This window comes from Capra hircus, chromosome 7, assembly GCF_001704415.2.
Source record: "Capra hircus breed San Clemente chromosome 7, ASM170441v1, whole genome shotgun sequence".
Lineage (NCBI taxonomy): Eukaryota > Metazoa > Chordata > Mammalia > Artiodactyla > Bovidae > Capra > Capra hircus.
In genome coordinates this window covers 71,745,084-71,767,174 of record NC_030814.1, presented here as the reverse complement: position 1 = coordinate 71,767,174, position 22,091 = coordinate 71,745,084, and the positions used below count along the sequence as shown (strand labels likewise).

General features: G+C 54.2%; 1 protein-coding gene across 2 annotated transcripts; it reads left to right on the top strand.

Annotated features, from left to right (window-relative positions):
* Nucleotides 6,209-21,685, top strand: RGS14 (regulator of G-protein signaling 14). 2 transcript variants are annotated; one of them, XM_018050617.1, is made up of 15 exons: nucleotides 6,209-6,424; nucleotides 14,010-14,031; nucleotides 14,221-14,399; nucleotides 14,741-14,833; nucleotides 14,922-15,065; nucleotides 15,448-15,591; nucleotides 15,708-15,810; nucleotides 16,153-16,265; nucleotides 16,720-16,923; nucleotides 18,632-18,708; nucleotides 18,963-19,089; nucleotides 19,167-19,248; nucleotides 19,355-19,401; nucleotides 19,490-19,590; nucleotides 19,859-21,685. In XM_018050617.1, the coding sequence occupies exons 1-14, from the start codon at nucleotides 6,380-6,382 to the stop codon at nucleotides 19,553-19,555; spliced, it is 1,446 nt and encodes a 481-aa protein (XP_017906106.1). In that variant the 5' UTR covers nucleotides 6,209-6,379; the 3' UTR covers nucleotides 19,556-19,590; nucleotides 19,859-21,685. The 2 variants fall into 2 exon arrangements, with proteins under 2 accessions (XP_017906106.1, XP_017906105.1); XM_018050616.1 differs by having other exon boundaries at nucleotides 19,476-19,590; nucleotides 19,859-20,564.

Sequence of the window (22,091 nt, the reverse complement as noted above, 5' to 3'; positions counted from 1 at the left end):
CTCATGGACAGAGGAGCCTGGTGGGCTGCAGTCCACGGTGTCACAAAGAGTCGGGCATGACTGAGCAACTAACACTAAACCAATATTTTAAATCATGAGACAAATGCATATTAAAAATCCAAATTTCCAGCTTCTCAGGAAAAATCGGAAGACCCAACCACACTTGGGTCATGGGGCTGCCCTGCTAAAAATGCCTTATTTTTCAAAGCTCATCTCCACTCTGGCCACTAGTTTACAACACCTGCCTGGCCCCCTTGACACTTGAATTAATAACCCTGTTATAGATCACAAGATGGAATAGTTGGTTGCTTGCTCCTTTAAGAAGTTGGCTCCGCTCTCTTTCAAATTGCTGTTCTTTGCTTCAACAACACATCTTCAAAAAACAACAACAGCAACAACAAAAACTGTTTGCTTGCTCCAGGTCTTAGTTGCAGCACACAGGATCTTCGATCTTTAGTGGTAGCATGTGGGAATTTTTTTTAGTTGCAGCATGTGGCATCCGGTCCCATCACTTCATGGCAAATAGATGGGGAAACAGTAGCTGACTTTATTTTTCTGGGCTCCAAAATCACTGCAGGTGGTGATTGCAGCCATGAAATTAAAAGACGCTTACTCCTTGGAAGGAAAGTTATGACCAACCTAGACAGCATATTGAAAAGCAGAGACTTTACTTTGTCAACAAAGGTCCGTCTAGTCAAGGCTATGGTTTTTCCAGTGGTCATGTATGGATGTGAGAGTTGGACTACAAGGAAAGCTGAGTGCCAAAGAATTGATGCTTTTGAACTGTGGTGTTGGAGAAGACTCTTGAGAGTCCCTTGGACTGCAAGGAGATCCAACCAGTCCATCCAAATGAAAATCAGTCCTGAATATTCATTGGAAGGACTGATGCTGAAGCTGAAGCTCCAATACTTTGGCCACCTGATGTGAACAGCTGACTCATCTGAAAAGACCCTGATGCTGGGAAAGATTGAGGGGAGGAGAACAAGGGGACGACAGAGGATGAGATGGTTGGATGGCATCACTGACTCAATGTATATGGGTTTGGGTGGACTCTGGAGCTGGTGATGGACAGGGAGGCCTGGTGTGCTGGGGTTCATGGGGTCGCAAGGAGTCGGACACGACTGAGTGACTGAACTAAACTGTGAACTCTTAGTTGGCGGGACCTAGTTCCCTGACCAGAGATGGAACCCTGGCCCCCTACATTAGGAGGACAGAGTCTTAGCCATTGGACCAATGTAGGAGATAGATGGGCTCCAGATTAGACATTTACAACTGATTTCCTGTTTGCATTTCATAGGGCATGAAGAAGTGGGCTTCAGGCTGGATACTAACAATTGTTAGCACTTCTTGAGACCAGAGATAGGTAGACTCAAGTTAAGGCATTTACAACCAGCCTCCTGTTTGCCCTCCAAAGTGGAAGTAACAGCAGAAACAGGGTGAATGACCAGTGTTTTCCTCTTGTAAACACCTAAGGTAACAGTCAAGGCAAGGACAAAGAGGAACAAAACCCTCTTTGAGTAAAGGATTAAGGGATCTCCATTCCCCCATCTTTCGGGATAAGGGAGATGTTACACCTGTGCAGAAAGGCTCCTTGTGGGTCAAAAATCAGGGGATAACGCCAGGCCATAGTGAGTCTTGCTCCTCTCAGAAGTCTTCACTTAGAGATCCATCTTGGCTGAAGAGTGCAAGTGCACCCAGGGGAGTATCCCAGGGTAGGCCAGGTGTGAAAAAAGAAACCAGATAATTGGCCTGAAGGAAGACAAAGACCTGGAAGAACTGCCCTATATAAATGACTTATCCGCCTGTTTGTTGTGTTCCTCTTCACTAATGGGGACGCCCACACCCTTTCTCTCCAGTGTGTATCTCTGCCTTGCTCCTATCTTAACAAAGCATTTCCCTGTTTGCTCTCGCACTTGTCGTTGTGCTGTGTCTCCAGTAATAAACTCTGTACCTGCATTTACAGTTTCTGCCTCTGTGCTAAGTGCATTTTTCACTGGGGGCAAAGATCCAGGGAAAAACAGCTTCTAGCCTCTAGCCCTTGCTGGTCTGGCAGTTAAGATTTCCGGTTCTCATCCAGGCTACCCAGGTTCAATTACTGGGTAGGGAATTTAGATCTCACTTCATGCCACCACTCACTGCTGCCTCACTGAGATCAGGACCACCAGGGAAGTCCCAAAAAGTTGCCTTTCTGAATGAATGAACTTCTTCAGGATTCAGTAGTAAGACATCTTTTTAAAGTTACATGGGGCTTCTCTGGTGGCTCAGTGGTAAAGAATCCGCCTGCCAATGCAGGAGAGGCAGGTTCAATCCCTAGGTCAGAAAGATCCCTTGGAGAAAGAAATGCCAACCAACTCCAGTATTCTCGACTGGGAAATCCCATGGACAGAGGAGCCTGGTGGGCAACAGTCCATGTGGTGGCACAAAAGTCAGACACGACTTAGCGACTAAACAACAATGACATCAGACGTATATACAAACAACAAAAGTCCTCTTCCAAGAGGTATATGCTCCCAAAGAAACATCCATATCTATTTAAACAGTCAGACATGACTGAGCGACTAAGCACAGCACACACATGCAAACAAGGACACATGCACACTCTTAGACTTCCGTGAGGGTTGGGGTTTCCGTCAGCTGTTGTCACTACTAAATCCCCAGCACCTAGAAACGTGTTTGGCACACAGAAAGTGATTAATAAGTAATTGGTAAAAGAATGGATATTTGGTCTAGAATCTGGAAAGAGACCCTGACGAATGAGTCAGAGTTTACCAGAAAGGCATCTTTAGCAAAGAGAACAGGAAATGCAAAGACCAGGAAAGATCCCTCAAAGCAAAAGGGATTACAAACAGTTTGGAGTGGCTGAGGAGTGGTAGGGGAAGAGTATGGCTGAGGCCAGAACTCAAAGAGCCTTTAATTCCAGCTATGGAGTAGAAGGCAATGGGATGGTTTTAAGCATAGGGGTGACCGATCATGGGGTTTCCTTGGCTACAGTGAGAGAGACTGGAGGGAGGTTACAGGTGAGGTAAGGTGTTATGACCAGATAAGAGAGGGGGAGCCTGAGCCAGCGAGGTTTCCACAGGGAAAGGGGAGCAGAAGTCTGCAGGGAAATTAGATATCAGTAACATCCCCTGTGGGAAGACAGGGAAAGAAAAGTTGAGAACTGTGTTTTGTGACGTCGAAGTATCACCACAATTATGGAGGGGAGAAAACTAAACAAGTGCTGAGAGATGGGAAGTCCCAGGGTTGGCTGGAGTTCCCTGGGGCGAAATTGGCATCCATTGTGGAGTGGTAGGAAGACACATCTCTGAAGCAGCAAGGCAGGGTGTGCTTGCGGGGAGGTGGGGGTTCCAGGCAGAACCTGGGTGTTTACGTCTTTGCGGGGAAGAAGATGAGCTGTTGGAATCTGGACCAGTGGAGGCCCAGGGCCAGCTCCTAGTGCCTCAAGCACACATATCCACAGCTCAGCAGAGCTCTAACTTGATGTGTAACCTTGCTGCATGCGGGCTTTCTCTAGTTGTGCTGAGCAGGGGCTACTCTTTGTTGCAAACCATTGGCTTCTCATTTCAGTGGCTTCCCTTGTTACTCAGGCTCTAGGGCACTCGGCCTTCAGCAGTTGCTGTATGTGGGCTCAGTAATTGTGATGCATGGGCTTAGTTGCTTAGCATGTGGAATCTTCCTGGACCAGGGATCAAACCCACACCCCCTGCATTGGCAGGTGGATTCTTAATCACTAGACCACCAGGGAAGCCCAGCAACTCACTTCTGAATCTCAGTTTCCTGACTGCAAAATTATTCAATGAGCATCATTCACAGGCAGGTTGTGAGGATTGAAGGAGGTCATGTTGGGGGAAGACTTTGTAAATTTTAAAGCCTTATGAAGCTAGGCCCAGATCCATGGCACAGCAGACAGGCAGGTGGCCGCCACTCACATCACACACCCTACCACACCCTGTCACAGATATAGTGACACTGTCACAGACCTTAAGACCACCACTGACAATGCTCCAAATGCAACTTCCAATACACACACCAAGTATGACTTACTGAAGGCAGAGAGGGGCCAACAGAAGATGAGATGGTTGGGTAGCATCATCGACTCAATAGACATGAGATTGAGCATTGACCAAACTCCAGGAGTTAGTGAAGGACAGGGACGCCTGGCACGCTGCAGTCCAATGGGGTTGCAAAGAGTTGGACACAACTTAGTGACTGAGCCACAACAACCTGGTGGCCTTTCTAGAGCAAGCTGTCTAGAAAGAAGTCAGTTAGAACTGGGCAAAGAGGTGTATTCACTAGGATAATGCTAGCTACTATAGCAAATACACCTCATGTGTATAACAGCTCAAGGAAGTTGGTCTCTCTCTCTCTCTCTGAACCGTCCAAAGCTGGTGTTCCTGGTTGACTGGTGGCTTGCTTTCTTACATCAATGTGGAGACCTAGGTCCCTTCCTTCTTGCGGTTCCACAAGCCGCTAGGGCTTCATCATCTTCTGTATACAGTCAGTTAAAGAGAAAAGAAAGAATGTGGAAGACACCTAGGACTTAAAAGCCTTGTCACACTTCACTCCACTCACATTCAGTTGATGGGAACTAGTGAGCACATGGCCACACCTGCCTGTGAGGGAGCCTAGGAAACTGAAGTACAGCTGTGTGCCAAAGAAGAGAACATACATTTGTCGTGAAGAGTCATGGCCCTAGCAGAGGGCAATGGAGCAGAGGGTATAATATGAAAGATGGGGTGTCACCTTATCGCTGTAGAAAGAGGGGCCCAAACTGGAGTGGCAAGTGACTTGAGAGCTCTAAATAAGCTCATGTGTGTGTACATGCTCAGCTGCTTCAGTCGTGTCCGACTCTGCAACCCCATGGTCTGCAGCCCGCCAGGCTCCTCTGTCAATGGGATTCTCCAGGCAAAAATACTGGAGTGAGTTGCCATGCCCTCCTCCAGGGGATCTTCCCAAGCCAAGGATAGAACCCGCATCTCCTGCATTGCAGGCAGATTCTTTCCCGATGAGCCACCATGGAAGCCCCAAGTAAACCCATGATGGTGGCTTTGTTACTAAGCTGTGTCCAACTCTTGCAACCCCATGGACTGCAACCTGCCAGACTCCTGTGTCCATGGGATTTCCTAGGCTAGCAAACTGGAGTGGGTTGCCATTTCCTTCCCCAGGGGAGCTTTCTGACCCCGAGAGTAAAACCATCTCCTGTGTTACAGGCGGTCTCCTGCATTGCAGGCAGATTCTTTACTGATGAGCCAACAGGAAAGTCCCAAGTAAGCCCACACTGAGGTAAAATACAAGTCCCATTCTGGATACATGCACATATAAAAAAGAGGCCAACTGAAAACTCTGAAGGGGCTGAGTTCATCTGGAACTGGGCCAGGCCATGGAGGCAGGGTGCCCTTTTCAGTCGACAATACTACATGAAGGTGGGACTCTCATGTGACTTGAATGCACAGGTGTCTTTGGGGACCTGACCTGTTCCCTGCCCAGGTGGGTGAGTGTGTGCATACCTGGTTGTATGTGTCTGTCACTGGGGTGCCTGAATTCACAGGTGCCTGTGCACATGTGTGACTGTCACACACACACGTCCAAGGGACTGTGCATTCACATGACTGAACGCCCAGATATTCCAGGTGAGTCTCTGCCCCACACACCTGAGGGTCTGTGTGTGCACGACTATGCCTGCGATGCAGCTGTTTCTCTGCACACACAGGAACAGGCCCAGGAAGGACAGCCTGGAGATGTCTCAGGACAGAGGTGGTAACTACGTATACAGCTGCAGGGGGAAAGGCGCTGCGTGTGCACACGTCCGGCACACGGCAGGTGGGATAGGTGTGTGCCAAGTGAAGAACGCACATGGACACTCAGATCACAGTACATATGTCCTGGTGTACACGGGAGCCCCTGAAGCTTGTATAAAAGTGCCCAGGTGTGTGAACATGTACTTCTGCGTGCCCAGACGTGCCCTTGGAACTCCCCAGATGGGCCAGACTGGGCTGAGCTCCTCTCTGGGCACACAGAGGCCTCTGCTGTGTGTTGGTGCCTGCGTGGGGCATTGCCAAGGGTGCGTTGGCGGCATGTGTGTGTGCGCGTGAATGTGTGCGCGCGCCTGCGTGTGTGTGTGTGTGTGTGTGTGTGTGTGTGTAGGAAGAAACATTCGCTCTCTTAGACCTTGCTTCTTTCTGTGGTTCGGTTTCTATAGAGACACTTCCTGTGGCAGAGAAAAGAGGTAGTGAGCTGGTGTTTCAGGATGTGAGGGCCCGCAGGAGCAGACCTGGGTTCTCTCTGTCATCTGCCCGTCATCGTGCAAGCTCTGACCGGAGCTGCCCGCAGTCCCCATGGTGGGCGTCCCCCGCGGCGGGGACCCGTGAAGAGCAGCGGCATGCCAGGGAAGCCCAAGCACCTGGGTGTCCCCAACGGACGCATGGTGAGTGCGGGCTCCGGGGCAGGCCCACAGGGAGGGGGTAGGCACACCCAGGGTGGAGCCCGACAGGCACACCCGGCAGGACTGGGCTAGAGAAGTTGTGGACAGACAGCAGCAGGTGGTGGAACCTAGTGCCCTCCTCCTAGGACCTTCCAGATGGCTCTGATGGGGACCTGGGGCCACCTTGGGGATGAGACCACAGGAGAGTAGCCAGAGGCTTCTGGCCCAGGCCCCACTGCTCTCTCACCTGCTACTTAGGCACCATCTGGGGCTGCCGGCTTCCTAGGGGCGCAGGCAGACTTGGCATGCCCTTTGGCCCCTGTATACCCCCACGAGGTCCTGAACCCCCATACCTCACTTAGCCTCAGCCCCCTCCCTCACCTGGTATCCTGATGCCCATGATCAGGTGAGGGGCAGCTCCTATGGGGTCACCACCCTCCACCGAGACCTGCTCCAGAGGCTTCCTGCCACAGCTAGCAGCCCTTCGGCAGCCTGGAGTGGGTCAGCAGGATCAGGCTAGGTCCCTGCAGCTCCTGTCTGTTCTATTCCTGGGCTGCCAGGAAGGGTGGGGGTAGCTGAGCCCTGGGATGGCCCTGGCTGTTGCTGCTGCCCCACCCCTTAAATCCTCTGGTGGTTTGGCGTCCAGGTTAGAGACGCCCTTGGAGAGGTGGCTTCTTTATTCATTCAACAGATGGGACAGGCTGCGCTGGGCTTCTCGTCTCTTCCCCTGGACACCAGCCCACTTGGCAGAGACCCAGCTCCTCCTAAAAACTCCAAAAAGTCCAGACAGTGTCCTTGTCTCTGACCCAGACCCAGCCTAGTACTGTCCACAGAGACCTGGGTTCTCATCTCATCTCAGCTCTGTTGTCCTTGACTAAGGACTGACCCTCAGTTTCCTCCACTTGAGATGATTAAGTGGAATAATGAATCTGAGGTTCTTGACCCACTGGGGAGTTTCCATTAAATGTCAGCCCAATGCCTCCCCTCATTCTCAGCTCCTCTTCAAGGATCTCCTGCCTCACCAAGAAGCTGAGCTACTCCCCACTCCTACTCCTTCTACTAATTCTCAAGACCTGTCTCCACACCTCTTCTTCCAGCATAACTTTGTTGGGCAGGAGAGAGGCAAACCCCTCCAGGCTGGTCCAGTCCCCCACCTCACTATCTAACATCAACCTAACTTTGAAAGTTTGAGCACACAGGGGCCTCACACTCCCTGGAGGCAAGGGGCTTGGCTCACGCCTCCCAGGGCATCCACACCAAGCAGGAACATGCCCACTCCCATACCCACCCCAGAGGTAGCTGACTTGATGCGTCTGAGCAGTGCCCAGAATTGCAGGGCAGCCGGGGGGCTGAGACACCCAGCTTCTGCCCATCACATGTCAACCCATAGCTTCTTCAAGTCCATGGACACCCCGGCTCCTCTCAGAAACTTTCATACTCTGGTTTATCTCTGCCCTTCCCCAACTCCATCCAGACTCTCTGTGCTACCTCTTGGCATCCCGAGGGTCAGAGATCAGTGAGTGGCTACTCTCTGGTCCTCAGGCAGGCTTCTGCAGCCATGCTCAGCTGAGATGGAGAGGGATAGGCAGGCATCAGATTCAGATATCCACAGATGTGGTCCAGCTGTCAGCCTCCTTCCATGAGTTACTTCCTGAGGGAGGTTCAGAGGAGGACATGACGTGCTAAGAGCAGCTGGCAGGTAGAGGGACCTGCCTGTGAACCTGGCCTATCTGACTCGATGCCAGGACTCCTCCGCCTCCCAGAATTGCCTGGCTCGGTCCGCCCCTATCTCCCCCTGCCGCCACCCCCACCTGTCATTCCCTCCTGAGGCAGCTTCAGTTGTCAGCCTCGTCTTTCTGCCACTCAGCTTGTCAGGCGGTTGCAATGCAACCTGTCACTTAGAGATGGCTCCCAGCCCCCTCCCAGAGAGGCCTGCACACAGTCCCAGCTGCTGCTTCACTTGCTCACTCACACATTCGTTCACAGCCCCTCCTTCGGGCCTGCTCAGTGTTGGCCCTGCCCCAGGCTTCAGGACCCAGGCCCATTGCCCTAGCCGCTGCCTTCAAACAGCTCCTGATCTGGCAAAGTACAGAAGGCACGAGCACAAATGCTGGGGTAAAATGCAGGCTTGGGTAAGAGCGTGGGTCAGGAAGAGAGAAAGCTTGAGGAGGACCTGGGAGGGAGAACCAACTTTTCCAGTCGTTTCATGCATCGTTGGTACGGAATGTGTCCTGAAATGACGTGCCAGCCAGAGCGGGGAGTAGCTTGGGGGAAATGCCTAGACTCGGGAAAACAGGGACAAGGCCTGAGGGCTGGCGAGCCTAAAGCCTGGAGTTACTGAGTCTCATCACTCTCAGGGCACCCAGTCTCCCTGCTGGGGAAGACCTGCAAGGCAGAGCCCACTGCACCTTGGAATCCAGCTCAGGGCTAGGGGTCAGCTCCACAGGGCTGACTCAGGCTGCAGAGCCGGGCAGCCGTGGGTCTTCCCAGAGAAGATCTTGGGGCCTAGTCACCCCAAGCCAGGATGAAATGAGATGACGGTATAGAGGGCCTAGTTCAGAATTTGCTCAGTAAATCAGCCTTCCTTTTGAAGTCTGACCCCCTCCATAGGGCAGAGTTCATCCAGGAGCCCCTGAGCTCTTTACCCCAATCAACTTTGCCCAACTACACCCCGGGGGCTGAGAGGCCCTGGGCCTCTCATCTCCCTGGTATGTCTCCTGTGCACGCAGGGAGGAAACTCTGTGGAGGAGAGACCTCAGGCTCCTGAGGCAGGCACACTGGGGCCCTAATTTCAACTCGGGCGCTCCCTAGCTGTGTAGTTTCTTTGGGTTTCATCTGTAAAACGGAAGCCACAGTACCTACCACCCCGGGTGAGGATGGAGGGAGAACGTGGCTCTGTGCCACTGCTGTCGGAGAGAGCACAGGAAACATTGGGCCACTCTCACCTGGGTATTCTCAGGCACCAGCGACTCCCCCAGCACCCATTTCCAAGGAAAAACCTATGGCAAACCAAGCCCACATCATGGGTCAGGGGTGCCACTGGCCACCACACCCTTCCTCATCCCTTCTTCCCCTTTTCTCCCATTCACTCACCACTTCTCCTCAGGCAGGCCAGGGTGGGGCAAGGCCAGCCTGGCTCAGCACAACTTCCCCAGGCCCAGGAGCCTGGACAGGTCAGAGCCCTGAGGAGCAGCAGCAGCCACTCTCCTTGCTGCACCACATCCTTTCCTGGCAACCCTGGAGGATGCGAGTGCTGAGTGCCAGACTACCCAGGGGGAAACTGAGGCCCAGAGAAGGGAAGTGACTTGCCCTGGAATGGTGGATCTGGAACTGGACTCCGTCCCCACTCCCTGTCACCTCCTGTCTCAGCCCCAGCTCTATGGGTTAACATCTAGTGGGGCAAGAGAGGGCCAGGAAGAACTGTAGGGCACAGAGACGGGGGGGTCCAGAGCCACAGCATCCCTGATGGAGGGGTGCCGGTGCCTCCTGCAAGGGCAGAGGAGGGCTATGTGGGCCCCCATGGCTGCTTGGGAGCACTTCAGCTAGTGCTCCTTATGGGGGGAGTTCAGGCCAATTCTCTCCTGTAGTACAGGCCTGCCTTCCAGGAGCTACAGGATGGAAGGGGAGAGGTCCAGACATAAACGGGCAGCGTGCACTGGACAGGGGATCAGGGCAGCTGGTGTTTAGGGATAACCAATCTCAGCAGGCAGAGACTGCAGGCGGGAGCAGGAGCAGATACCAGGCAGAGGAAACAGCAAAGCAAGAAGCAGGAGTGTGAAGGGGTGTGGGGAAAATAAAAGTCTGAAAAAGCAGAGGGTGGAGGTGAGGGGGAGGTCATGGGGGAGGCTGAAGAGGTTGATTAGTCAGGCCCCAGCAGAGCTTCAGCTGTAACCCAGCAACTGCTCTGCCTCCCAGATGGAGTGGGACCAGAAGAGGACCTGGGAGCCAGCCCCACCTAAAGACACAATCCATCCAACAAGATGTAAAGAACAAAACAAACAGAAGTGTAAGCCAGCCCACGTCCCTCTGCCTTCTCTGGGGTCCTGGCTTGCCCATGAGCATCCTACTACTTTGCCACCCCACCCCTCCAACCAGGGGAGAGTGCTGTGGAGAGCACTGAGCAAGGGAGAGGCTGAGTCCAGGTTGGAGGGTGGGCCAGAGAGAGGCCGGTGGGTGTTTGGTGTGGGAGGAGGGAGGGCCAGATGGCCACTGTGGATGAGGAGGGGAAAGTCAGGCTGGTTCCTGGAGACCTGACCTGGTGACCAAGGCTGGAAACAGCCACAGAGCAGCCTGGGGAGGAAGAACTCGGGGCAGGCAGGTGTCCACGAGGGCGCGAGTCTGTGCTCGTTTCAGCTGGGTCTGACTCTTTGCTATCCTATGGACTGTAGCCTGCCAGGCTCCTCTGTCTATGGGATTCTCAAGGCAAGAATACTGGAGTGGGTTGCCATGCCCTCCTCCAGAGGATCTTCCCCACCCAGGGATCGAACTCGTGTCTCTTAGGTCTCCTGCACTGGTAGGCGATTTCTTTACCACTAGTGCCTAGAAAGGCCAGCTGGCAGAGTCGTCCGAGGTGCAGACCCTGAAGGAGCAGGACTGGGAGCGCGCGCAGCAAGCCAGCCTGCTGGCCGATGTGGCCCAGGCGTTGGAGAGTGACGAGGGCGTGTCTGACAGCGAGGGCGACAGGGTCACCCTCTTCAGCTTGGCCACTCAGCTGTCGCCCAGCGGGCAGGCTGATGCCGAGAGTCTGACTGTGATGCTGCAGGAGCAGCTGGACGCCATCAACGAAGAGATCCGGTTGATCGAAGAAGAGAAGGAAAACATGGAGCAGCCAGCTGAGGAGACTGAGAGCAGGGAGGGCAGGGGGAGCTTAGGCAGCTTCCGTTGTTTTAAATCAGTGAGCTCCCTCAACCTGCATCCTGTCTCCTCACGTGCTGGCTCCTGCCCACCCCGCAGTGGGCACTCCAAGCCCCGAAGGAGGCAGCACAGCCCAGCCCAGGAGGGAGACCGGCTGGGCATCATGACTCTGTTACAGGAGAAGGCAATGGCAACCCACTCCAGTACTCTTGCCTGGAAAATCCCATGGACGGAGGAGCCTGGACTGAAGCGACTTAGCAGCAGTGCCACCTGGGAAGCCCCGCCCATGAGGGCAGCTGCCAGGAAAGGGAAAGAACAGCTGGAAGGAATCTTGAGCTTCAGCTTGTCCCCTTCACACCCCCCAGGAGTTTGTCCTGCAGCCCCAGGGGAGAATTCTGATGAAGTTGTCAGATGGGAGAGCGCAGAGGCAGCTGGGCGAGGGCTGGGGCGGCCAGGTGAGGGCGCACGGCTTGGTTCCATGCCCCCTTCCCTCTGCACAAGCTTTCCTTCCTCCTCATCAACGTCTTATCCCCACACTCCAGCTTGGAGACAGGCTCAGGGAGGGACTAAGGTGGTAAAACTAGAAGACAGGGCTAGAATTTGAATCTGGGTCCAACAGACCCAGTACCTGTGCTTTTCCCTCTCCAGCAGGGCTTGGCAAAGCTGAAAGCTGAAGCAGGGTCAGATACCAATACAGTGCAACAACAATAATAGTTTTGTTCCTTGAATATTTACCACATGCCAGGTGGTGCTCTGAGTTCTCTCTATGCATATTTAATTTCTTTAATTACAGCAAGCCTTTGAAGTCAGGATCATTATTTGACCCATCTGGTGGCACTAGTGGTAAAGAACCTACCTGCCCCACAGGAGATTTAAGACACAAGGGTTCAATCCCTGGGTCTGGAAGATACCCTAGAGGAGGGCATGACAACCCACTCCAGCATTCTTGCCTGAAGAGTCCCATGGACAGAGGAGCCTGGCGGGCTACAGTCCATGGGGTCGCACAGAGTTGGACACGACTGAGCGACTTAGCACGTACAGAGAATACAAGGCACAGAGGGGTGAAGTATCTGCCCAAGGTCACAAAGCACAAATTGGAACTCAGGTTGTCTGGGACCTGCTTCCGTAAATAACAGAAATGCATCAAACTGGCCCCAGAGTCCTCTGAGGAGAGTGTGAATTCCTTCTAGAGGAACTCAGGAATAGCCAGGGTTACCATGCTGGGAAGAAGCTCAGGGTAGCCGGGGCAGAAACCAGGTGTCATGTAAAATGCCTAACTCTTCAATGTGGGAAACCCCTTTTAAGTTAAAAAAAAAAGCCATTCTGATATTAATAACATCCTACCTGTTTGCAGGCCAGCTCTGGCCCACAGATGTGTGACCCGGGTGCTCCCAGGTAGAAGTGGGGGACAGAGAGGGATTTTCCAGCCAGGAGGGCAGGGGGAGGCTTCCTGGGAAGAAAACATCTGCAGACTTGTTTCCAGTAGGGATAGAGTGAAGGGACGGGTGGTGAAAGCTCCTGTAACAGGACCTGGTGAAAATGCTGCAGGGCTGAGGCAGGAAGGAACTGGGGATCAGTCAAACCCCAGTGATGGGAGGAAAACCAGACGCAGAGAAGCTGGCTCCCGGCCCTGCGCTGGTGGCAGCAGGAAGTGGCTTCCATTTGGGACTGGCTGAGCTGGAAGGGCTTAAGGGGCATTTGGGTGGAGATGTCAGCAGGAAGTTGGCTATATGTGTGTTTGAAGCTGGGGAGATGTGGGAGGGAGAAAGGGCCCAGAACAGAGTCAGAGAAGGGTAAAGGCCGCCTTACATGTATAGATAATGAGGAAGCTGGAGGAGCTGCTAGGAAGGTAGGAAGACCAAGGGAAACCACTGCAAGAGTCATTTTGAAAGGAGGGTTTTTCTGTTTCACTAATGGTTGGGATTCCCAGAGAAGTCAGAATTGTGCACCCAGGGTGGGGAGTGAGGGAGGGGACACAGAGGATGGGATTGAACTCTGTAGCTACTCCCGGTGAGGCTCATAACCATCCACACCAACACCTCCTGGGAGAACCTGAAGCTCTAGAGGTGCCCCTCCATCATTCTAATGCACACGAAAATTTGAGAACCACTGCTCTGTACTATAAAATAGAACCCCATGCCCTGTCCAAGGTAGGGTGTTTCCAAGAAGAAACAGTTAACAATAAGGAGATCATCAGTTACACAGGTAATCTCTCCTTTCTCAAAGAAAACAGCCAACATCGATATATCATTTGCCACATGCTGGTCCCTGTTGTAGACGCTGGAAATATATTAAGCTGATTTGACCCACATGGCAGGCACAGGAAGTAAGTCACTATTATTATCATTCCCCCCTCACTTACAGATGGAGACAAACAAGTAACTTGCCCAAAGTCACACAGCTAGTAAGTAACAGAAACAAGATTCAAACTTTATGCTCCTACCCACCATGCTCAACATCCAGGCTCACCCAGTGGGAGCTAGGGGTCTACTGGGAGTGACTGGAGGGTATCTGGCATAAGTCCTAGCACACAAGGTGGTTGGCACATGGTGGAAGGGGAGCCCAGGGCAGCCTGAGCAAAACCATGAGCAGGCAGTGACCTGGCTGAGGATGCCCAGTGTGGCCCTCCAGGCAGATGAGAACACAGCTCTAGTCCCAGGGGCTGGGCCTCAAACTGTCCCTTGAGAATCCCCCCAGGGCTCTACTCTGACTTTCTGCCTTGGGTTTCTTGTAGGTTCTGGCTGTCTCTGATGGAGGTAAGTGTCAAGTATAGAGAGAAAGCCTGGCTGGATTTGGGGGTGGGGGTTGAGGGGGGGTATATGTGGAGAAAAGGTGGGGATACCCCTGCCATTTGCTGTCTTTCCAGGGAAAGTACCTGAGATGGGATTGGGCCAGCGGCTGGGGAAGGCCGCAAGGCTCACCTGTACCTGTCCATCCCCCTGCAGAGCTGAGCAGCACGACTGGGCCCCAGGGCCAGGGCGAGGGCCGAGGCAGCTCCCTCAGCATCCACAGCCTCCCCAGTGGCCCCAGCAGCCCCTTCCCCACCGAGGAGCAGCCTGTGGCCAGCTGGGGCCTGTCCTTCGAGCGGCTGCTACAGGACCCACTGGGCCTGGCTTACTTCACTGTAAGCCCTGGGGTGGGATAGGGAGGGTGGATGGCAGTGGCCACCATGGGGGGAAGGGCGGGGGGACATGGGACAGGGCATGGCTGGAGTTCCAGGCTGGCCAGACTTGGACTCCTCTGTCGGCTTCCTCATCCAGCCTTTCTTTGGCACTCATTGCTCTTCTCCCAACTGGGAAGTTTCCTTCTCTCTGCCTCTTTTTTTCCTCTATGTGCCTCTGGATCTGATCCCATCTGTCTGTTTGGCTTAGCCTCTGGGCCCTCTTTCTATCCCAATCTCTTTGACCACACCCCCTGACTAGGTCTCTGGGTCTCTACCTGCCTCCTCCTTCTCCCCATCCCCAGGAGTTCCTGAAGAAGGAGTTCAGTGCTGAGAATGTGACTTTCTGGAAGGCCTGCGAGCGCTTCCAGAAAATCCCGGCCAGCGACACCCAGCAGGTGGGGTGAAGGGGGAGCTGAGGCTGCGAGAGATAGGACCAAGCCCTGAGCTATGCCCCTGACCTTCTCCTGTCCGTCCCTGCCCCAGTTAGCTCAGGAGGCCCGTAACATCTACCAAGAGTTCCTGTCCAGCCAGGCGCTCAGCCCCGTGAACATCGACCGGCAGGCCTGGCTCGGCGAGGAAGTGCTGGCAGAGCCGCGACCGGACATGTTCCGGGCCCAGCAGCTTCAGGTAAACTGTTCCAGGGGGCGGGGCCTGGGGTAAAGGGCGTCGCCTCTGAAGGGAGCTGGGCGGAGCAGAGGCGGGGCCAGATCCAGGGGCGGAGCCTGAGCGGCAGAGATGGTGGGGGTGGGGTGGGGAAGAGAGCAAATCTGGATGCTGGGACTCCGCTAAAGGTAGCGGCAGGGCGCGGGTCAGAGAGAAGACGAGAGTCTACTGTGAAGGAGGGGCTGGGAGGCGGCGCCTGGGGCAAGGAGGGGCTCGGGGCTCGCCCCCAAAGTTGGGGATGCACCCAAGCCCCAGGGCCGGGTCTGGATCCTTGGCGGCTCGCTGAGCGCTCTCGGCGGCTAGCTGAGCGCTCTCCGCAGCTCACCGCCCGGCGCCGCCTCCGCAGATCTTCAACTTGATGAAGTTCGACAGCTATGCGCGCTTCGTCAAATCCCCTCTGTACCGCGAGTGCCTCCTGGCGGAGGCCGAGGGTCGCCCCCTGCGGGAACCTGGCTCCTGGCGCCCCGGCAGCCCCGACGCCACGAGAAAGGTGCGCACGCGGGGTTGTGGGGGGCGGTGTCCCGCTACATATCTGCGGGGGTCGCCCACGGTCGTCCTGCGGGCTGGCGCCCCGCCCAGTGTCATTGCCTTCCGTGTGTCTTGCAGAAGCCGAAGCTGAAGCCCGGGAAGTCGCTGCCGCTGGGCGTGGAGGAGCTGGGGCAGCTGCCACCTGCTGAGGGCCGCCCGCTCCGCAAGTCCTTCCGCAGGGGTGAGGGCAGAAGTGGACCGCAGAGATAGCGAGGGCAGGAATCTGGGCGATTCTGGAGAACACCCCCCTCCTCCTACTGGTCTTGCAGTCTAAGTCAGTGAAAATCGAAATGCAGGGCCCTGTGGACGCCCCCTCTCCCCCACCTCCACCCCGCCACGTTCCCCTGGTGGTTCCTAGAGCCCAGAAGTTTGGGAAGCCCTCGTCAGTAGCGAAGCCTCCCGGAACCCAAACACCATTAGGCCCCTGAAAAAGGGCTCCAGCAGAGTCCGCATGAGTGCGGAAAGGCCTCAGCAGAGGGGTGAGGAGAGGGGCCCTGTCCGGCTCAGTCTTCCTCTCCTCTAGAACTAGCCGGCGGGGCGGCCAACTCAGCCTTGCGCCGTGAGTCCCAGGGATCGCTCAACTCCTCCGCCAGTCTGGACCTGGGCTACCTTGCCTTTGCCAGCAGCAAATCTGAGGTAAGCCAACTTTTAGGGGAGACGAGGTGTGGGCCCAGGTCACTGACTCTTACCCCTTTGAGTGGCCATCATCATTCACTGAAGTGGGACCACCAGCCCCACTTCATCCCCTACTTGATCCATATGGCCAATAACTCAGCCTCCTTACTTTCTTCCTGTCCTCACTGCTTTGGGCCCCATGCATATTATGGGTGAACTCTTCAGCCTGTGTGTGCATGTTTGGGTGACCAGGTGTATAGAGCGTGTGTGTAGCAGTCGGTGGGTAGACTGGTCCCTGGGGTGCCCATAGGCTTGGGTGAGTATACATGTATTCCCATGGGAGGATGTATCCTGCCTGCCTGCAAGTGTGCCCTTGGGCACGTGTGTGCCTGTGTGTGCCCCAGTGAGCTTACCTGTGTACCTGTCTTTGTGTCCTTGCATGTGTACACTTCCCTTGACATCTGCTCTGGATCAGAGCCACCGGAAGAGCCTTGGGAGCTCAGAAGGTGAGAATGAAAGCCGACCAGGGAAGTACTGCTGCGTATACTTGCCTGATGGCACAGCCTCCTTGGCCCTGGCCCGACCCGGCCTCACCATCCGTGACATGCTGGCAGGCATCTGTGAAAAACGAGGCCTCTCTCTACCTGACATCAAGGTCTACCTGGTGGGCAATGAGCAGGTGTGAACCTGGCCTGGTCTCCAACTCTAAATCCCTTCCTGATCCTGAACTGCGCCCGCCCCCCCCCATTCCTGTCTCTGCTCAGCCGTGACCCCAACACCAATTCTATCTCTAACTTTAACCCATCCCCCATTCCTACCCCCTTCCTGACTCCAACCCTCACTACAATCTTCAGCCCCATGCCCAACTTCAAATCAATCCAGCACCAATTCCTCACTCAAATTCAGATATCTACTCTTATCCCACAAAAATCCTGTCCCCATCCCATTCCCATCCTGGTTTCCAGCTTCATTCATATCCAGAGACTGTGATATGAATGTGATATGAAGAGACTCCACTGCTGGAGCTGGGTTTTTCCCTGTCACCCCCAGACTTCAGACTGCCCATTCCTGAAATGGCCATTTGGAGACCCCTCACTCCCTCCAGGAAAGCCCACCTTCATCCAGCTTATGAAAAATTTTCCTTTAGGTACAAACTGGCATAGCTTTAAACTTAAACTAATCCATCCAATAAGGGGGAATCTAAAGGAAGGATGCTATATCCCAGGGAGAACTGTCAGAATATCATTCACCCAGTAGACAGTCCTAAGGCCCTGCCAGGTGTGTGAGCAGAGGGACCCAGAGTCCTCCAGGTCCAAAGATGGGAGGTGAGCCAGGCAGAATGTGATCAGGGAGGAGGAGCTGACCCTCCAGAGAGTTTCTGGGGCAAGATAGGCATTTCTAGGTGGTCCCAGGAGGCTTCAGGGAACAGGTGGTGGTTAATGAGGAAGAGTTTGCCTGACAGAGCTGTGAGGGGAGGACATTCAGGCAGAGGGGGATCTAAGAAGTGCTGGGCACATTCAGAGGCCTGGAGCACAGGAGTGTGAGGGCCACAGTGGGAGAAACTCTGCCCATTGTCTTGGCCACCCAGGCAGCCTCCACAACCCAGATGGGTTCTCATGTCTGCTAAATATAACTTCCCCACCCACACTCCACCTATCCCTGCAGACAACACAGGCCTATTCCCTGGGAGAGGCTGCCTCCCAGTCCTTGGCTGGTGCAGGTCACCGGGTGGTGATCACTACCACTACTTTTATGTACCTACTGTGTGTCAGGCACTGGGTAAGATACTTCACATCCTTCTGGCTTCACAGGTGTCTTGGAGGGAAGAGCTCTTTTTTTTTTTTTTTTGCAGTGAGGAAACAAGAAGTGTTCTTTGTAGGTGGGAATGGAGAGAAGTGGACAAGTGTAAAAAAATAAAGACAAGGCCTGGGTGGCTGACCAAAGGTGGGTAGTGAGGGAGGAAATGTGTCCAGCTGGCCCGGTTAAGTTTCACATGCCTGAGGGACAAAGGGCAGCTGTCCAGGGGGCAGATCCTCACCTGGCTCAGGAAGAGGTAGTTTCTTCCAGCCCTTAAGCTGGCCCTTTTAACCAAGCAGCCCCATTACTATATCCTGCTTACCTCACCTCCATGTTTCCCATAACTCTGCTCCTTTTCCAAGTCTTTCCAGCATTCTTGCCACCCTTCTCCCTGGTCTGGGCCACTCTAGGCTCTGATCCAGCCTGATCTCTTACTCTGTCCGCATCTCTATGGCACACCCGCCCATCAGCCCTTCCCTCTGACCCTTAGGGAGCCTCCATAGTGATCATGGAAGGACGTGAGAATGACCTGGGAGTGGGGGAGGGGGAAGGAGAAGGAATTCTGCGACTCTGCCCTTCTCCGTTTGTAGAAGGCCCTAGTCCTGGATCAGGACTGCACCGTGCTGGCAGACCAGGAAGTGCGGCTGGAGAACAGAATCACCCTCGAGTAAGTGAATCACCCTCGAGTAATCACACCTCAGCCGAGGGTCCCAGCACTCACTGGGGTCCCAGTTCGGGCTGCTGTTGTCCTGCCAAGTCCGGCCCCTGTACTAACCGCGCCTCCTAGGCTAAGGCCCCACCTCCTCCTGTCGGTCCCACCGCCCCAGTGCAGGCTCCACCCCTTCTCGGCCAATCCCTGGTGGGTTGGGGGAGAGGCGCGGCGGGCTCTCCACCCTTCCGCAGCGCTAGGGTCCCTCGCAGGCTTGAGGTGTCGGCGCTGGAGCGCCTGGTGCGGATCTCCGCCAAGCCCACCAAGCGGCTGCAGGAGGCGCTGCAGCCCATCCTCACAAAGCACGGCCTGAGCCCGCAGCAGGTGGCGTTACGCCTGGTAAGCCGCGGGGCCGAGGGACTGGGGCGCAGCGGGGAGGGCTACCTGTCCCGCGGGCTACTGACCTGTGCCTTCAGCCAGGCGAGAAGCAGCCGCTGGATCTGGAGACACTAGTGAGTTCGGTGGCCTCCCAGAGGTTGGTTTTGGACACTCTCCCAGGTAAGGGATGTTGGCCCCGTGGCTTGGTCCTCCAGAATACCTCTGGCCCAAGAGGAAGGGGGTCCAGGCAGGAGGCAAACAGGAATTGTGGCGCTCTCTGCTGCAGGTGTGAAGATCCCTGAGGCTGGTGACATACCCCCCTGCCACAGCCAGGTGAGCCAGGGGCTGGGTGCCCTCCATAACCAGTCTCCCCTCCTGGTTGTGGCTCCAACCCCACGTTCTCACAGGGTGGACTGCCTAGAATCCAGGACAAGGCCACCAACCTCCCTCCATCGTCCCTGAACTCGCTGGCCCAAGTGCCCAGTAGTATCACTGGAAAGCGGCAGACCTGTGACATTGAAGGTACGTTGGGCATAGTGGCGGCTAGGGACCAGAATGGCTGAGGACCATTGAGGGAGGGTGGCCTCAGAGAGCCTGGAGCTGAGGCAGAGGCCTGGATGTCACTGGGTTGGAACAGTGACCCCTGGGATTGAGGGACCAGAAGGGCAGGAAGGGAGCATTAGTGCTGGGTTTAGGGAGGCTGTGCCCATAGTAAGCACAGTGGGTCTGTGGTGGGCCAGCATAAGTAGTTCTGCACCCATGGGCCCCTTATCTCTGCCACCACCCCCAGGCCTGGTGGAGCTGCTGAACCGAGTGCAGAGCTGTGGAGCCCATGACCAGAGGGGCCTTCTACGCAAAGAGGATCTAGTGCTTCCAGAATTTCTGCAGCTGCCTGCCCAAGGACCCAACTCCCAGCAGCCTCCACCACAAGTGGAATCAGCAGCCCAGCCCAAGGGGAGCGCCTCGGACTCCACTGTCCACTCTGCCCTCTGACAGCAACCCAACAGTCCAGGCTGGCTGCATGGCACCTGGCGGGCCAAGCATGCCATGGGCCCGCTCTGCATGCCCTGTCTGTGCCATGAGTGTCCCTGGCCCCTTCCCGCCACGGGCAGGCCCGCAGGAAGAGGTGGGAGGGGTAGAGCGGAGACTCAGAGGAGTGACACCCCACAGCTGCCACCACTTGGTCTCTTAAGGGGCTTGCTCATCCATCCCTCGCTGCCAGGCCATCAGGGGGAGGTGGGCCTAGCCCCCAGTGCAGACGTGCCCAGTGCAGAGGGGCGGCATCAGCAGTGCCAGCCTCCCCACCGCATTCCAGGCCTCAGCAGGGATCAGGAGGAGGGGCTGGCCCTTCTTCCAGTAGCTGGTCTGAGTAAGGCCTGACGGTGCAGGCAGGCAGCCCCTCCCTCTACCCAGAGACTTGGACTGTGCAGTTGGCTTGGGGCAGCTGGGTTTGTCCTGGATGTATGATATTGTTATTATAATAGTTATTATTCTGCCATGAGGTGTCTTCCTTGTGTACCAGTCTACACTGTGCGCCGCCCCCACCCCAAAATTGCATTGCCTTTGTCACTAAGGTCAGTGCCAGGAAGTTCTTGGGGGCCTCAGGATGTACCCCCTGACTTCCTGCTGTCAGAGCCTCTCTTCCTGATTGCACAGAGCGTAGGGTGTGAGTGTGAGAGGCAGAGACAGCCAGAGAGAGGGAGGGAGGGACAGAGGAAGTGGGGGAGGGAGGAAGGGGAGAGAGGGGAAAGGGGAGGGAGGGGTAGGCCCTCTGGGGAGCTGTGCCCCTGCCGGCGTCCTTGTGCTGCTCCTAGGTCTCTGAATCTGAGTACAGTGTCTGGTCACTCAACTCCTTTCTAGTGGAGACTGAACATGTCTCTGTAGACACGGCAGTGGGCTCCTTTGGATTCCCTGAAGCTGCGGTGGCAAGGGCAGGTTCTGGCCCTACCTGCTTTGGCTCTTTGGTCTTCCCTGTCTCCAGGCAGCCGGGGAAGCCCAGAGCCCACCCAGGAGGAGAAGCAATGATCCCTTTTAACATTCTGTGATTCTTTTGGGGAGAAACACACTCTTTTTTAATTGAAGTGTGGTTGATTGATAATATTATATTAGTTTCAGGAGTACAGGAAAGTGATTCTGTTTTAAGTTTAAGGTATAGCAAACATAACAGAAGAGAAGTCATGACTATATAACTTGAATTATCATGAAGAGAACACAAACCAAGAGTGATTCCGTTTTGTTTTGTTTCAGATTATGAGATAAATTATGAGAATGGGATTAACAGGTACAAGCTACTTAAGATAGATAAGCAACAAAGATTTACTGTATAACACAGGGAACTATATTCAAACCTTATAATAATATATAATGGAGAATAATCTGAGATTGATTGTTATATATTTATCTTGTATACAGCCAAGTTCTCTTATTAATTCTGGGTGGGGTTGTTTCTATTTGTTTTTGTTTTTAACTAGATCCTCTTAGGGCTTTATAGACATTCGATATCATCTGCAAATAAAGGGAATCCTGTCTCTTTTTCCACTGGCATACTTTAATTTGACTTTTTATTAAAGCAATTTCAAATTTGTAAAAAGTTACTAAAATAAAAATAGTACAAGGAGCATCCATATACCTGCTTGTTCTAACATTTGCTCTGAGTGTGTATCCATGTGTGTGTGAGTGCTTGTTTGTTTTTTTTAGCACTTTTGAGGGTAAGTTATGTCCAAAACTCTAGTTGTACTTCTGAAGAATAAGGATATTCTCTTACTTGCCACAGTAGTTATCAACATGAAATTGACAGATACTTTTATCTAATCTACATTCTGTATTCCAGTTTATAAGATGAACTAATAAGGTCTCTTACAGCATTTTCCCCTCTAATATAGGGTTTAGTCTAGGGCCAGGTATCATATTTAATCATCATGTCTGTTTAGCCTCCTATAATCTGGAATCAGGGAGAACCCAGGAAGGAGAGCCCCAGCCTTCAGGCAGAGAAGCCAGACTCAATCCCAGTGTCTGTGATAGAC

What these genes read in the sequence shown, in the direction of transcription:
- RGS14 (XM_018050616.1), top strand. Translation starts at nt 6,380, where the DNA reads ATGCCAGGGAAGCCCAAGCACCTGGGTGTCCCCAACGGACGCATG. An exon ending in TCTGGCTGTCTCTGATGGAG is followed by an intron (nt 14,032 to 14,220) that starts GTAAGTGTCAAG and finishes ATCCCCCTGCAG; the next exon opens with AGCTGAGCAGCACGACTGGG. An exon ending in CGGCCAGCGACACCCAGCAG is followed by an intron (nt 14,834 to 14,921) that starts GTGGGGTGAAGG and finishes TCCCTGCCCCAG; the next exon opens with TTAGCTCAGGAGGCCCGTAA.